General features: G+C 41.6%; 1 protein-coding gene across 3 annotated transcripts in view; it reads left to right on the top strand.

The window, feature by feature from the left end:
* Nucleotides 1–17,297, top strand: part of DOCK8 (dedicator of cytokinesis 8) — a 719,019-nt gene that overhangs the window by 436,061 nt on the left and 265,661 nt on the right. For all 3 annotated transcript variants that reach the window (XM_086961229.1, XM_086961230.1, XM_086961231.1), the window contains 2 exons: nt 3,845–3,915; nt 16,561–16,699. In XM_086961229.1, the coding sequence (XP_086817355.1) occupies nt 3,845–3,915; nt 16,561–16,699 (210 nt within the window). The remainder of the gene's footprint in view (nt 1–3,844; nt 3,916–16,560; nt 16,700–17,297) is intronic.

Below are 17,297 nucleotides of genomic sequence, written 5' to 3'. Positions count from 1 at the left end.
ACAGACATTTATTGTAATATCTAAGTGGTCCATACCAAAGTCTGACAGGTTGATGGTGGATGACATTTACTTATTTTGAAAGTAGGACTCTCCGTTACACCCTTCCTTGGATTTTCTGCGATTTATTGCACAAGTAATTTTCAGAAAAGTAAACTTTACTGATAGAGAGAGCCAAACACAGCGAAAGAATTAAAATTATCATGTTTAGCAGTTGCTATTCTTGTTGCCAAGAGGCAAAGGCGTTTAATTTGTTTGAAAACTGTAACGCCAAGTTAAGATATCATAAACATTGAATTTAAATGACTGAGCATAAGAACATGATTGTGTGTAGCATTTTGATTCATGTTTTTTCGTCTTGCACCATGGCAAGCTTAATTTAATATCTTGCTCTTGCTTTGCTTAGCTAACTCAGGGTAGTGAGAAGTGATTATCAATTGTGTAACTTAGCTAACAGATCCTGCACAGTGTTCACTCTTTAGATTCTTAAGAATCTGGTGGATCTTTTGGAATATCTGGGAATAACTCATAAAACGTGTTTTAGTTGTGATTTGGCTCTAGCCAGCATCGAGGACACTTGCAGCCTCGCCATGACCCACAGTCAAGCTCTTAAAATATAAGTTTCTAAATGGTACAAATTAAACATCGAAAAAGCCAAAAGTTACACATTACGACTGAGTGAATGTGCAAGTCCTAAAAAGAGACACACTTTGCCATACAAATAGCAAATTATATCCAGAATGCTGGCTGTTAAAGTGAATTGCAGATATGTATGTATGAGGTGCCCAAACATGTCAATACTGTAAAGCACTAACACAATTTTCACAACTAATAAAACAGTGCAAAAAAAACACCACTAAAAAGCCAAGATTGGAAAATGGAAAACTGAGGATAGAAATAGATGTACCCGTTTTAGAATTAATGTCAATGGGGCCTTCATTTTCAATAGAAAACCATGTAAACACATGGCAGTATAGTGAAACGTTCTGAATAGCCCCTAATTTCTGTAGTTTCTGTGTGAGATTTGTTTGTGAAAATGTGATAAATGGGCAGGAACGATCACAAGTGGACCACGTCAGTCACTGCTTAGATTTGGTACAATTGGAATAAGTTACTTTCAGTTTTCTTGGTGCTCATCCTCTTCACCAGGGACCGGTCACAAACAATATCCGAAGCAGAATACATTTCATGTGGCTAATACATAATGTAAGTTTCACCTTGTTATTTCTGAAACTGTGTGCTTCTCAAAAAGTAGAACTCATGCAGGCTGCTACAGGTCACAGGCGAACATGGTTCTACAAGCTTAAATCAATTTAGCGATAGCTTGTTGTGTAGATTCCTTGCAGAGGGAGGGTTAAGGACCCATCATTGATTCTATCTTCAGACAGAACAGTATCAAGCAGCCAAGCAGCTGTTTCCCTCAGGAGGGATTATGAACTTCAAAATGTTCAAAGACATGGTGGTACAGTTTGCAAGTTTATCGGAAATCGTGGTCTCGCTCTTGGTCGAGAATTTAAGACTGCAAACTATTTAAACATGGATTTTCCATATTCACCTTTTTTCTGGAAGGAAGTATGAGAAATATTCACCTTTTCGCTTCCCAATCTCATGCCAAACGTCCTTCCTTTCCCAACTGGTTTTAATCAGATGGATTGTGGAATTATAGTTAAGACCACTACATTTCCAGAGACAGTGACCCTCAAGGACATATATCACTTGATTGTGTTAACAGCAAGGATGCTGCTCTATCCCACAGTACGATAATGCTAGTGCTTGGGTCTGTTGACAGTGCTGAAAAGGACTACACCCGATCTGCCTAAATAAAAAGCAACAACTCCTCCTGTGGTGTAACACAAGCCTAATCATTAGAGAAGGTGGCAAAATATCATATCTGCATTTATGTGTGATTTAACAACCACGTATTCACATAATGTCGTGGACCAGGGTCAGTGGACTCGATAATTCTCACCTCGGTGCCTACTCTAACCAGGGAACACACTCGGCAACTCTGGGCATTAGCTTGCCTCATCTATACAACGGCCCCCCACATTCGCCGGGGATGCCTGGTTTCACCTTGGAGATACCCAGTAGGGACCATCTCACAGGGATAGCCAGGACGGGTTCCCCAGCGGTCTACAGCGCCACGATGCCTCAGGGCAGCAGTGCGCTTTACAAGACCACATACATTACATTACATTACATAATGTGACACTGAAGTGCATTGAAAAATAGAATGCTTCTTAACCTCAACTTTCAAAAATAGATTTTAAATATCTCAATGCATTTCTACAGTAATTCTCTGCATGCTTAAAACATATGTGACTTTATTCTGCCACGTGCAAGATATTAAAATATGAGTTGTTTTGGGGATCTTTTGTAAGTGTTAGTTGTGGTTTCCCTGTGTGCAGACACATTGCTTTAGCGGAGAGAATGTTTATGTTGATGAAGTGTGCATGTAAAAGCTGCAGTTTGGGTTAACATATTTGACTGTGGCATGTTGTTAATATAGGCCTGGTGTTTTTGCAGCATAGCTGTGAAATGGATCCTTTCTAATATACTTACATTAGGCTTTGGAACTGCCTCTTGCAAACATTTGCGTTTTTCGACCAGTGTCTTTCATGGATTGTCTTGAGACTTTGACAATCATGTCTTGGATCAGCCAAGTGAAGTATTCATCTCCTGACTGTTTGGGTATTGGTGTTAGTGTGTACTGTGCGTAAAAAAGTCCACACAACTCATAATTCTGCCCGCACAACAGGGAGTTAAGCAGGGATGGGAATGATACAGATCATCCATAATCTGATCAAAAGTCGATTTAAGTAAATTCAGAAAATCATGATGAAGATTAATTGAGTAACTTCTAGAATGTTAGAGGAACGTCTATAGCACCTGAGGCTTGAACCACATACATTTTGGGATACCCCCTTGAGATATTGGAACATTCAAGAGTAACAGGAGAAGCAGATACTTGGTGCATGTTGTGGAAAAATTATATTCTGAGTCATTATAAAGGTGGTGTGAAGATGAGAGAACAGCAGTCGCATCAAGAGTGGCAATACGAAGATGCAACCCCTAGCTGGGGCGTGCAGTGCCCTGTGACTGGCCAGGAGGAAATGTATGATGAGTCAGTTTGTCCAAATTAAAGAATTTATGCTGGGAGGAATATTCCTCTGAAAAGATCAAATTTGTCATATTTGAAATACCATTGTTATCACAACAGGACATGCTACACTGATGTCCTAGATGGCTGGTGATCTGGAGGAAATGTTTCAGGGACAACTTTGTAGAGGATGATATACCCATATGTAAAACTAATATTTGTTTTTAGTAAAGACATACTAATCAATTGGACCTCAGTTGTTTCACTTCTAAGGTTTTAGTCTTCAAATTAAAAAATATATAATATCTTGTTTCTGTTCCCTGTAATCTTGATTTCTTTGGTGCTGTAGCTTTGATGACCTTATATGTGATTTGTATATGTGTTTTTAAAACAATTTGTGAATTTTAAATATTTGGGTTTTGAAGCTTCTTTTTTAAAAATATGTATTTATTTGATTTCCTGATTATTACAGTGTTTTAAGCTTTATTGTATAATTAGTTTAACTCGATTAACTTCGAAGGTTTTAAACCTCTGGTAAGGGTGGAAGAAATTGCCAGAGTTTTGGAATACCTGTGGGAACTGCTTGGTTCTACTTGCTGACAAATCATATTCTAACACGCCTCCATTTGCTCCTCAAAAATTACAACATGCAGATAAAGAGAACATTTTCTGACATTGTAAAACTTCAACATGGAAGAGATACAATGCTGTGTTAATTATGCTTAATGTTTTCAATATTTATTGTAGGTCATCTTTGGAAAGTCATCTGGTCCAGAATTTGTACAGGAGCTGTACACAGCCATTACATACCACAACCGGTGAGTGCACAAACATGTCTATTGGAAGTATTGCTGTATTATAATACCCTGATGCCAACATGTAGTCTAATATATTCAATTATTACCCTAAATTTACAAAGAATCAGACAGAAGTATTTACATGTATTGTGGACAAAGAAATGTATGTAACTGTAAAGCGTTGGGAATAGTAGTCAGAAATCAGCAAAACAAAAGACACGATAATACAAAAATCAATTAAATGGTAATAATTGCCAGCAATAAAATCACTTTGGCAGAATTTGAAACTCAGGTTTTTGCGACTTGTGATGAATCGATGCTTGTGACTTGAGCCTCCCACTTATTTGTCTAGCCTCTTTCCGAGTTACATTTCTCTCTTGCGGCAATTATCCGAGATCCAGAAATTCCTGGACCAGCATTCCTGATCTTTCTTCCTGTCCTCTGTGAAGGGCCTGGATTTTACCCAGTAGATCTTGGCACCACCCATGCCTCATGCAAAGAGCATACCTTTAATGTCCTCTACACTATTCTTTAGTTATCATTGTTGGTCTCGTTCTCCGCAGAACCCACACAACCCTCCCAATACTTTGAGAAAGCCACCGAAATGCAAGATCCCTGCTACTTTAATTGAATCGCACACGCTAAATGTATCCGAGTAATTCATCTTAAATGATAAGACATGTAGATCAATGACAGAGTATAATTTATGTACGAGCCTGTCCTAAACAACATCATAACCAACCACCACACCGATACAAGATACAAATTATGGCTTGCTCCTCCATCATATCATTAACTATCACAAATGACATGTAGTTTTTCAGAACAAAAACAAGCCAGACCAAAGCTAACCCTTGAAAATTGGGGATTGGAAGAAAGACACCCAAACTCCCAAATTCTGCAATAATAAAAATAACTGGAATCATCTATAATAAGAGCAATAAATCAACATACAAATCATGTATAAGAAGCTACCATATCTACAACCAGCTCATCAAGAAAACCCCTTATCTTAATAAATTCAGGCAGCATGCCAACACATCTGGGATAGATTTTCTCTTTCTTGTGGACGGCATGCAGTTTATTTTTCCATTGATTAAACAATTGAAGAGCAGCCAAAGGGCTGTAATGGCAGGCCATGTATACAAAATGACGATAAACCATCCTTGCCCACTTTGAAGGTAGTCTTAGATGTCTTGAGCCTCTGATCAAAATAGCAAGGGCATCTGGCAGTTTTACCTCAGGTAGCAACTGTAAATAGCTGTCATGCCACTTTCCTAATAGACCCGAAATACTTCACATGTCCAAATCATGTGGAGCCAGGTATCCATCTCTCCACATCTTGGGCTTGTGAATGGAATTTCAGTGTTTCTTGTATTCAGAAACACCAGTGTATAGTATACCTGCCCCAAAGTAAATAATTGCATATTTTTTTATTTGCCCCACTTACCGTTGTAGTGTTGAATTGCCTCCTCCCAATCTTGAGGGCTAACCCCTTTGCTAATTTCTAGTTTTTTGTTCATGTATTACAATTTCTGTAGCCTTTTTAGTGTGAAGAAAAAGAAAATCCAGTAACTAACTTTCAGCACAAAGCGTGATTTTTAAAAATGTGGTCGACCATTACTCAAGATCTTTCTAATCCGTGCACGTCTATATTCTTCAGCGCATCTAGCACCTTATTGAGTTCAAATTGATGCCACCTTCCCCGACATTCAATTTTGTGCTGTAAATGATCTCGGGTAGTGAGATCAAGCAGCCTACTTTGACCAAACCTACCGCCTCCCAACATTGAAGTTCTCCTTTTGTCATTCCTGGGAGTATGCCATCGACTGCTTGAGCGTATACATTGGGTATTGATAAAAAATTATATAGCTTTGAAAGCCATAGAAAATATGTGCTCAGGTTTTGATAACGTACCAATTTGTGGTTATGGACTGGTTATAGTTTATCAGTAGGGTAGTAAAATGTATTCAAAATGTTACAGTAGAAGAAATGATCAAACACAGAAACTCCTAGCTTAAACAGCCTGGGGATAAGGGTAAAACTATTAGCATGATAATAACGCAGAGTAGAGACTGCCAACCCCCTTTCTCTTCAGCCAATCCAAGCTTCTCATTGTTAATGCTTATAGGGGGAGGGGTGCATATTCCACAGGAATTAACTATTCCCTTAAGGAACTTTTCAGGGATTGCAATCAAGAGTGCATAGAGATGGCAGGAAATTAGCAGTAGTACCATTTATTTTAATCAATTCAGCTCTGCCAACTATGAAGCCGGGCAAACAACTCAGCTATTTAAAAGTGATTGAATTTTAGAAATTAGTTGATGAATGTTTACTTGTTAAAGAACATCTATCTCTTGTGAAATCCAGATTCCCAAATATCTCTTAGGATTGTTATTATAAGCAGCAGACACATCCCTGGGAAGGATGCTTGGTGAAGAATTAAATAATAGGAGCTCAGTTTTTGTTTTGGTGAATTTCTGCCTCCCTAATTCAGTGAAGTTGTCAATTGTTTTATATGGTTGAAAAGTCTTGTCATCAGTGTAACACCGAATGCACAAGCCGCATCTCAGTTGCATATTTGAAAGCGCTCTACTTGCACTTGAATTTGAATTGAGGGAACCAGTCAGCGCTGAGTTGGGTGGGGCTAGTCAGAGCTCCCCGGCCATTTAATGACGTAGCTGCATGGATGTGCCCGGTACAGCGAACGCCCACGCCACATCTTAGTTGCATACTTGAACAATTGAAGGATTGCACCATAGCTTTTTAAAAAAGGGCACTTTATTGTTGGAAACTGTATTTTTTAATTTCGCCACTTGCACTTGTTAATCTGAATTAGGGTGTACCAATTAGCGCCAAAATGGACAGGGCTAGTCAGAATTCCCTGGCCATTTAATGACCATAGCTGCATGGAAGCACCAAAAGCAAGCCCAACTGCACCTGATCCGGCCCAGATGGGAGCCACTATGCCCAAAAACACACCTATCCTTCAGATGACCTCAAACGCCTCCATTAGGTAAGTTATAATTTAGATCCCCCACTCCTGCTCAAACTACGCAAATTAGGGCTTTCAAATAACACCACTCCCACTGTGTCCCTGATCAGAGTAATTGAGTCATCTGTCGCCGCCATAGTTAAGAACTCTAATCCTACTACCTATTTTCCCAGTACTAACCAACTAATGGTTACCTTCCTCAATGCTTGTTCTTTGTTTAAACAACAAACAGAGGTATTTCACCTACCAGAATAATCACTAGACATCCTTTTCCTAACTAAATCATGTCTCACTGATGAGTCTCCCCCAGATATCCTAGCTGTGCTTCCTGAAGGCTACTACTTACTCCAAGCCAACAGACCAGCTGATAAAGTAAGTTGTGATATGCAAAAAGTGGTTCTGTCGGATTGTACTCAATCTCTTTGATTCAAACAATTACTTGGATCATAAATTTTCTCATATGCATTTTTTTCATGAAAAACATAAAGATACTTTTAAGAAAAAGCACACACCAAACGTTATTCTTCTGGTTAGCAAAGTTGTAATTATTCAGTCACTTTGCAAAACTTTTGTTTTCTTGAGTATTTAAAAGATGGTTGTCCATATACATTAAGAATATAACGACAATAAATAAGTGCAGCAGTGAATAAACGTGATCTGTGACTAGTGGTGACTGTTATGGTGATACAGTTTCGTGAAAAATGAAATTTTTGATACACTGGTCCGACAATAACTTCAATTAACTCAAACAGTATTGCAAATCATATTTTTCTGTTGAGATGTAGTGAGGACCAATTGGTGGATTAGCGTTGACGTTTCGACCCAGCGGTATGGTGCCGGTTTATTTGCAACCGTATCGGGTCTTCATCAGGACAAGGAAAGGGACAACCTGAAAAGAGGAGGTGTCTTATTCTTAACCTCTGTGGGATGATTGTTCTTCTATTGGAACGTGGATCGGGTTTGAAGTGCCGCAGCCGCGATCACTTGAGGAGCATAACAGCAGACGTCTGTATCTCTCTCCCGTTCTCGAGTCAATGGGCCCATTGACTCGAGAACGGGAGAGAGATACAGACGTCTGCTGTTATGCTCCTCAAGTGATCGCGGCTGCGGCACTTCAAACCCGAATTCGTCACCGGACGGTGATAGATTCATTTACAGAGATACCACGTTCCAATAGAAGAACAATCATTTTTAGGCTGTGACTTACTTGGTTTGACTGAGAAAGAGACTTTGTGGGCTCTCATTATTGTTTAGTTGTCCTTCATCTCAGAGAGCATGAGAGTTGCTATCAGTTGCTCGACAACCTCGCTCGCTGAGATATTCTTCTGACTGTGGAACTCTAATGAATCTTAAATTTAAAAACCTTGCCCTATTGTCCTCTTCTTCCAGCTGGGTCTTTATTGGCTCGATCTCCTTTTTGAAAAAGGAGGAGATTTGCTCGGAAAATAAATGTTGAGTGTCTTCACAGTTGGACACTCTTTGTCGGAGGTCGAGTATGTAATTAGGCAGGGTGTCTAGCTTTTTCTTCAATCCCTACATCTGGGCAACAAGAGCCATTTCCAACACTGCCTGGCTGACTTTCAAGTCTTTTAGCTCTAACAGGTTCACTTGAAACCTGAATCCTGCCTGTTGGACTTACACCACTGCACCACAGGGGACGCACAGCTCTACTGCTTTATTAGCTTTACCCAGTAGCGGCAAGCATACTTTACAGCGGTGCGGGACGGGACATGGGGGATGGGTGGAGGGAATGAGAAAAAGAAAATCACTTGTGTGCTGCCGCCTCTCTGTCCTCTTCGCCTTCTTCCAGGACTCTAGGGCAGGAAGCAGGAACAGGAAGCACCCAGGCTTCCAGGATCCTCTAGCCAATGCACGACACTGCTGATAGCAGCATTGTGATTGATCTGAGCACCATAGTTCAGTGCTCAGAGAGGGACTTGATGTTTGGGCATGTTCTCCCCCCAGGCTGTAATACGTGCAAAGTGCGCAAGACTGTTTGGCGGGCCAAACTGTCATGCGCACTTACAGAGTGCCACCATTCCTCCTCCTGTTCCTCTGACACAGGTTAGCCTTGCCCCGCCACTAACCAGCTGAGCAACAATGAAAAATAAAATTATAATAACAATGCGTTATCATTTTATTTTTATTTTTTCACCTGCACGCAGAGCAGTGTGAGGTGACGCTCGTCTTAGTGGAGGAGTCTCCTCTGACCTGGCCTTTGTATTGTTCAAACGGCAAATAGCCATGGCAGGGAAGGCCCCTGCCCCTCTGGAACTTTGGTACTGGTTCAGCGCACTACTGATGCTGCCCAGAGCAGAAGGCCACACTCTCAAGCTGCTCCAAATAAGTGGAGGTTGCCGCACGGGTGGGCAAGTTGGGAGACCTTCTTCCTTAACGTGGAGACCAAAACCGACGCGCGTCCACCATGATTCACACTTGCGCGACCTGCACACAGTTTCCATAAATAGACATATGGCCATGACTGTACCCACCTCCCAGCCCTCTCGACACTCACTCATGAACCCAGATCCCACCCACCGTGTGCCCTCTCTGGGACACACATTGGGTCTTGATCTTCCCTACTATACAACATAGTTATTAGCATCATTTTAGTTGTACCCCCTTTTCCCTCCTCAGCCCCGCTTGGGACAATTGCTTGTGGGCGCCCCTTGCGCCCAGTCTCTGCTGACTACCTCCTCACCCACCAGACGTGCATCGCTTCCATTTGGTACAGCTTCCAGAGCTTTCACACTTTGGTTTTCATGTTTGTCCTTTTTCTTTTTTGTTCTTTTGTTATTTTCGCCTTAGTTGAGCAATATTGTTCAGCGTTTGCTATTATAAGTATATCTTTCTCAAAGGCACGTCCGAGAGCGAGGTACTTGGTCACCATACCGATAGCATGCACTTTACATACATGCTCATGTTTTAATTTGTTTGGTGATACACTGCAGAAGCTGTAATAATGTGTGCAAAACTTCAATAAACACACTAAAAAATTGCTTGCAATATAGAAGCAGCTCCATTGGCCTGATACGGAGATGCCAGGGACACTGAAAGATTCTCTTCTCCAGAAGTCCGATGATTTAGTGTTGCAGGAGTGACTTTTACGACATTTGTACCACATTTGTTTGACTGGAGTTTAGCCAAATAGCAGGGGGGTACACTTAGCCCAGGAGATGTTGGAGAGCCTGCAGTTACTGCGGACCTTCCCCCTCATCCACTTCCATTGCCTTTTCAGACTCTTAACTCGTGCTATCGCCCACACAGGCCTTATAGTTGGATCTTCCTTCAATTAGGGGCCAGAGTTAGCAAAAACTGGATAGCCCTTGGTTACAGAATCAGTAGCTTCCCATTTATTTACCAGTTGATAGGGTTGCGAAGGCCCTTCTTGTACTGTACTATCTACTTGCAACTGGACTTCTCGGGGGCAATCTGAATGTGGTAGACTGTCTTTTGGTGCCATAGTGGCCCCCTGCTTGGGAATTTATCCTGCCCTTTGGGCTAAGTGCTCCCTTCTTGGGACTTATCCCTGGTTTTATTGAGATGCTACATCAGACTTGGAGAGCCCAAATGCAAGCAGCCTGATCCGCTTGGTCTACTGCTGAGAACCAAAGACATTTTACCCCTCACTTTGGAAGACTCAGCAACATCCGAGGCCTCAAATGGCAGCTTAAGTTTAGGTTTTCTCAGTCCTTGGCATGAACTTAAATACATCAGCTTCTGTAAAGGGTCCTAAATCGGCCTCTCTCTCTCTCGCTTAGCTGTGCTCAGGCATCAGTCTGAGCCCAACTCATGTAGTTTGCTGTGAGTGGGGCATAGAAGTGGGTTTGTCATCTTACCTCGTGTAGCCTGGCCCTTTCCTACTAACAGCGGGCTAACCTTGGACTTAGCTTTCGCGATTGGTTGATAAATTAAAAGCACTTAAAATGATCATTAAATTAGGCACATAAAGTGGCTGCAGATAGAGGGAACAACTTAACTTAAGAGTTAGAGCAGCACTACAGACTTTCATGATATTGCAGCTAAGGCACTATGCACTCCGCACAGTCTTTAATGTCTCGCAACATGCCAGCCAGAAATGGAGTCCATTGTGGTTAAAGCCGCAGTTGGGTTGCCAAAATATTCTGCCAGGGACTTGCATATACCTCCCTTTTGGATACAGCTTCCTATGTGATTAGCAATTCTCCCAACTCCTCGAATCACCCAGAAAGCCTCCAACAGTGGCCTTCCAGCTGCTTTCTCTTTTCTACCCCACAATATTTGCAAAGGTAGGGATAAAGTGAGTCTTAGAAGTGTCTTACAAGGGCACCTTCTAAAATGGTGAACAGAGTGTGTAAATACAGTGTAGATGACCTTGACTCTTGCCTGTACCAGCATTCTCAGCACCAGCTCCCGCTCCTGTATAGGTCTTGGCTAACGAACGCAGTGCATGCGGGGCTTCGCCTTGGCGAGACTATTGTTGTTGGTTTGGTGTGCGAAGGGGACAAAACATGTGCGTGCCCGGACAGGCGATGTGCACGCCCACGGCGACAGGAGATGTGCACTCGATACGCATGCATATCGCCTGTCCCCGTGTAGGGCTGGCGTTACACAGCACGCGCATCGCACTCTTTCACTTTCCCTCCCCCTGTCGGCTCCACGGAGACATCTTGTTTTACAGTTGCAGTCAACTTGGATAGCATGGGGTTGTCCCTTTTGAATTTTTTGGTTATACTTTTTCCTCAGCAGGCATAGGTTGGAAGACAGAGAATATTATGAGATCTGCTGGGAACGGCTACCTAGTTATGGATTTAAAAGTGGTTGTACAATTGCGCCCATTGGAGGTGCGAGGTGTCACCGTGGGTGGGTTTTGTGATTGTTTACTCGCCGTTCTCTTTCTCTGTGTTAATCCTCGGCTATGCTTGGTTATGGCTACACAATTGGGCGGTTCTGTCCGGTTTGCAGTTTGCCTTTCTCCTCTCCTCTGTATGGTGCACCCCCACATCTGTTAGGTTTCCCCCTCTTAAGTGGCTGTCAGGGTCAGAGAAACACTATCTTACCTTGCAGCTGCAAAAACAGCAAGTCACTGAGTGAATATTTCTTTTATACTGGCAATGCATACAATGTTCAATTTGCGTTGTTTGCAAAGGAAGCCTAGAATGAAACAAAACAATAGCGACACACCTTAGAGCTGCGAATTTGTATTTTTTCAGAGGCAATGCTTAAAAAATAGAACTGCACAAAGATTTGCATTCTCATAATCGTGTTGCTGACCCGTGACCCTTTAATTGGAAGTCATGGGCAGAGAAACCTTTCTCCGCAGACCGAGCTGAATGCACTGACGTCTCTCAGAGCCGAGTAAATAGCTGGGCAAAATGTTTTCTTATCACTATCTCTCTGCTGACATAGTGGGTTGCCTCTCGGACAGTAATGCCTCCATATTGAAACTACATTGAGCTTGCCAAATTCTTCCTTGAAAAGACTAGAACCATTGAAAATGACATTCAATCCAAGAAAAAACCCCAACTATCTACTGACCAAGAAAAAACTCTCTACTCACAGATCAAGGACCTTTTCAGCCTGCCGAACAGAGTTCCAAAGAACAATTCCAACTGGCACTCCTTCTCGCCCATCACTGAACACGAAATATATAGCACCCTGCTAGCGATCAACCCTGCTAATCATTTCTGCGATCCTCCACCCCCATCTGTATTCAAAATGATAAAGTCCTCTATTCTCCCACTATGGGCAAAAATTGTCAACGCCTCTGTGAGGCAAGGTTCCATACCTATACTAAAGAAATCCAACTCCCTCCCCACAGACCTAAACAACTAACACCCATATCCAGCATCCACACTCTGGCAAAGTTATTGGAAAAATGTGTACAAATTCAACTTTGCAATCACATCGAGAACTTCAACCTCCTAGATATGCACCAATCCGGTTTCCGTCAAGGTCACAGTACTGAATCAGCCCTCACCCATATAATGGATGACATTTTAAAAATTTTAGATCACAACGAATCGTGCCTATTGATACTTCTTGACCTATCTTCTGCTTTCGATACGGTTAAACATGACAAGCTACTGTCCCTACTTAAACGATGTAAGGGTCTAACCGGTCCAGTGTTACAATGGTTTACCTCCTTCCTAAGCAACAGAACCCAAAGAATCAAGTTGAAGCAATCATTCGCTCAACCTTCCATGGTCACACTAGGAGTTCCACAGGGATCAGCACTATCACCTATACTCTTTAATCTACTCATGGAACCCCTTGCTAATGCTCTTAGTTCTGCAATCATTCTATATCACCTATACGCGGAGGGCACTCAACTATATATGAAAATCTCCTCACCAGATGATTTCATCTCCCTCAACGCCATTCTTCATAATACCCAAAGTTGGCTCAATGGCAACCACTTCATGCTTAACACCAAGAAAACTGAGTTCCTCCTCATCTCCCCTCCCAATCACACACCCAAGATAGACTTATGGCTGAAGCATCTTACTTCCTTTGATTGTGCCCCACACATCATTGACTCTGCAAAATCCCTTGGAGTTACCCTTGACAAACATTTAAATATGCAGGAACAAATCTACAATGCCACCAAGGGAGCCAACTTTCAGCTGAGTAGCTTAAGGAAACTTAAGCCCTTCCTCCCACAGTCTGATCTAAAAATGGGGGTCCAAGCTCTAGTACTACCAAGACTGGACTATGGAAGCACCACTCGTTGCGGTCTTCCAAAATACAAACTAGCACCGATTAGGGCATCGCTTAAAGCTGCAGCCAGGCTCGTCACCGGAACAAAAAGACATAACCACATCACTGAAGGCTTTGAACTGGCTACCATATGAGTCGAGAATACAACTAAAGATCGCCTGCATGACACATAAAGCCCTACTTAGCAACACCCCCAGCTACTTAGCACAAAAGCTAGAGCGATCAGGAGGTTGTAGACATTCGCGAAGCGCAAGCTCACGACTACTAAAACCTCAATCCTTTCGCAAAAAGAGTACTGGGTGCAGAGCTTTCTCAGGTATCGCTCCGAAGATTTGGAACAACCTTCCTCCAGACGTACGCAGAATCTCATCTTTTACCGTCTTCAAAAAAGAAGTGAAAATGTTTTTCATGAACAAGTTATCATCCTAAACCATTAACTCTCTGATTCCAACTTGCCACCGATTTTTCTCAAACAGCAATGTCTACCTCATTTGTATTAAATGTGATTCCCGATTGTATGTGTAATATGTGTTGATTATGTACTGTAAAGCGCTCTGATACCCCCGTGGGTCATGTTAGCGCTATATAAAACTTTATAAATAAATACACCACCCCCACTGCACTTTTCTTTTTTATAATAGCAACGTTTTGATTTATTTGAATGCATATGAATGTTTTTGATAATAAAGTGTATGACTGGGTAATTTCAATGTTTTGTAAAGCCCTATTTGCAGGGATGTATCTATCTGCAGTGTAGTAGTTGCAGTGGCATCTGGACTAGAGGGTGTTAGAACCCCACTGCACCTGTAGCTGTTTTTTTTTTACTACTAAACAGTGGATAGGTGCTATTTTCCTTGAAACAATTAGGGTCCACTGCACTCTTGCTATGCTACTATCTACATATAGCTGTTAGGTACTTCAGACTGCTGAAGGCAGGACAGTAGAAGTAATTAAAACAGCAAAAAGAGGGATAGCTGGAGACTGATCAGGTGAATTGGTAACTGTCTCCAAAGCTTTGCCTGACATGATTCCTAATCTGTCTAGAGTGCAGTTAAAAGCAAGTCTAACAAGCATTTGCAATGCAACAGGTCTCACATTTACGCAAGTTTGAGCTATTGACATTGCAAATGACAATGCCTTTTATTTTTGTTTTATTTTTTAAAACATAAATGAAAGGCATTATCATTAACAATGCCAATAGCTTAAACTTGTGTAAATGCAAGACCTATTGCATTGCAAATGTTTGTTCTCGCTCCTTGTGCTTGTGTTGACTCCAGCAGATTCCCGCACACCCCTCCACTCATGGGCTAAAGACTGAATCTTGTAGGAGGAAGGCTTGTAATCAGGGGTGCATCATCCTGGATCAATGCGCAGGCTGGACGCACGGGAAGCAGCAGGAATTGACGGAGAGTCCATAGAAAAAGTCTGCAGCATCCCAGCATCCTGCTTCAGTCATCATGAGAGGAGCCTCCACCACATGCTATTGGCTGAGAAGTGCAATGCTCTGCCATCTCTGAGACAGGTTGTAGCTTCCCTTTCAGGGCTACTTCAGGGGGCAGTCATCCTCATAGCCGATTATTTCTTTCCTGGTGTAAGAAAGTAAGTGGTAAGACCATTTAAGGTTCACAACATTTGAGACTTAAAGGGTCATTTGCTGTTCAGGGTGGCAGATCCAAAGCCATCAACTGTTGGTTGCAGTGTTGACAATCTCTGTTTCTCCTCCAAAGCATCCGCCGCCTCCAAGGAAAGAGCAGCTTCAGAGGAAAAAAAACAGTGACTGCTGGTCTACCATTCAGCCTCCAGTCAGTGTTTACGTTTTTTCCAGAAGTAGAACCCCAAGCCGGTATTCCTTTTTAACAAAAAAGATATCTAATGTCCCCAGCAAATTATTGGTCTCCTGCTTTACAGGAGGACAGTGAAATGTCAGTAGACCAGAAGGCAGGTCGTAGAAAAGTTTATATAAACAAGTTACAAATATATGTGCTCTGGGCCTGATCTACTACTGTAAACTTACACCTAGATTTGGAGTAAAACTGGTCCCACTGTGAAATTTAAAAAAGGATTACAGAATTTCTCTGATGAATCTGTGACCGTCCACGTTTCACAAGAGTATTTCTGGAAATCTTTGTAAATTCCATATTCCTGACATGCACTACCATTAACACATGCATATACATTTACACATGCTTAAACATGCCGCAGCATTGCATATCTAATTTCAAACTTTTTTCTACCACAGAGAAATTATTTCTCCTCTTCCCTACACCTACACCTTTTTTAAGGTTGGTCACTCATCAATCCAACCATGGATAGGGGCTTATTCCTGCCCAGGGCAGAGGCAAATCCATCACTGTCCATGATGGGAACGTGTCTGCCAAATGTTTGTAAATACACACACACTTTAAAAGTGAATGGGTGATCGCGTACTTATAGAGGACTTCTGTATCTGGCACATTCCAACCCCCAACCCACCTGTTCCCCCAGATTTGTTTACATGTAAAATTACACAATAATTGTACAATTTTTCATGTGTATCAATCTATCTACAGTTTGGGTACTTGGATCTGTGCTGACTGTAAATTCACTCATATGAGAAGGTTTTTGGACACCTATGTTCAGCATAGTTTTTCAGATACCGTGGTGAACTGGTACCATTTAGAGCACTTTGTGATCCCTTCAATTTAATTTTTTTTGCTGAAAATGGTACTTTGTAGGAAGAAGAGAAAGTATAGACAGAGTAACCTGGCACATATTCGAAATGTCTTTGTAGTATATTGGAACAATTTGTACTGCAATGAAATGGTGCAGAAAATAGTACATGTAATAGAGAGTGTGTCTGTGTGTGATTTGAAATCGAAGCTTATAATCTGACCTTTCCAGAGTGTTCAGGTCTTTCCATAAAAAATAATATCTAGTTCTTCATGCCACTTAGCTTTTAAGTTTTAATGGAATACTTTCCTCGTTTCTCCCAGGTGTCCGGATTTCTACGAAGAAGTAAAAATTAAGCTGCCAGCTAAACTCACAGAAAAGCACCACTTATTGTTCACATTCTATCACATCAGCTGCCAGCAAAAGCAAGGAACGTCAGTGGAAACCCTTCTAGGGTATTCGGTATGTTATTTGTGTTTATCTGCGAGGCATATATGCAGTTCATAACCAAGCTTTGTACATCTGCTGACCCACTGAATCATTTCGAACCAATCAACAGCTATCTAGAATGTTAACAGGATAGTGCTATGAGGATTGTATAGCTGAACTACCGTTAAACCTTAATGCACATCTGTAAAGTCATAGATGTTCTCAAATATGGATTAATTGAATATGTGCGTCAATCATGGAATAAAAAGAAATAACATTTAAACACTTATATAGCTCAGCTACAACAAGTAGTCTGTAAGTGCTACTACGTAAACCTCAGGTTAACAATGATGAGCCTGTCAAACGTATTTCTTTTTAAACAGCCCATGAGGAAGAGTATTAGCAATAACCATGGAGTATTTTGCATAAAAGTAGAATTCTATACAAACCGATCAATTACAAGCAAAAGCAAAGACGATAGGTCTCAACCAGTCCAAGGTAACTACCATAAATATGTGCACAATGATGGTGCCCATTTTGTAATTTTTTTTTTAATTAAAAGGACACCATTCCAAAATGTCTGCCACTCAGCACAGTGGTCGTCTTGGAATATGGTAAAACCAACCAGTGA

This window comes from Lissotriton vulgaris, chromosome 3_1 (genome assembly GCF_964263255.1).
Source record: "Lissotriton vulgaris chromosome 3_1, aLisVul1.2, whole genome shotgun sequence".
Taxonomy (NCBI): Eukaryota; Metazoa; Chordata; class Amphibia; order Caudata; family Salamandridae; genus Lissotriton; species Lissotriton vulgaris.
The sequence above is the reverse complement of the archived record's forward strand: the minus strand, read 5'-3'. Positions and strand labels throughout refer to the sequence as shown.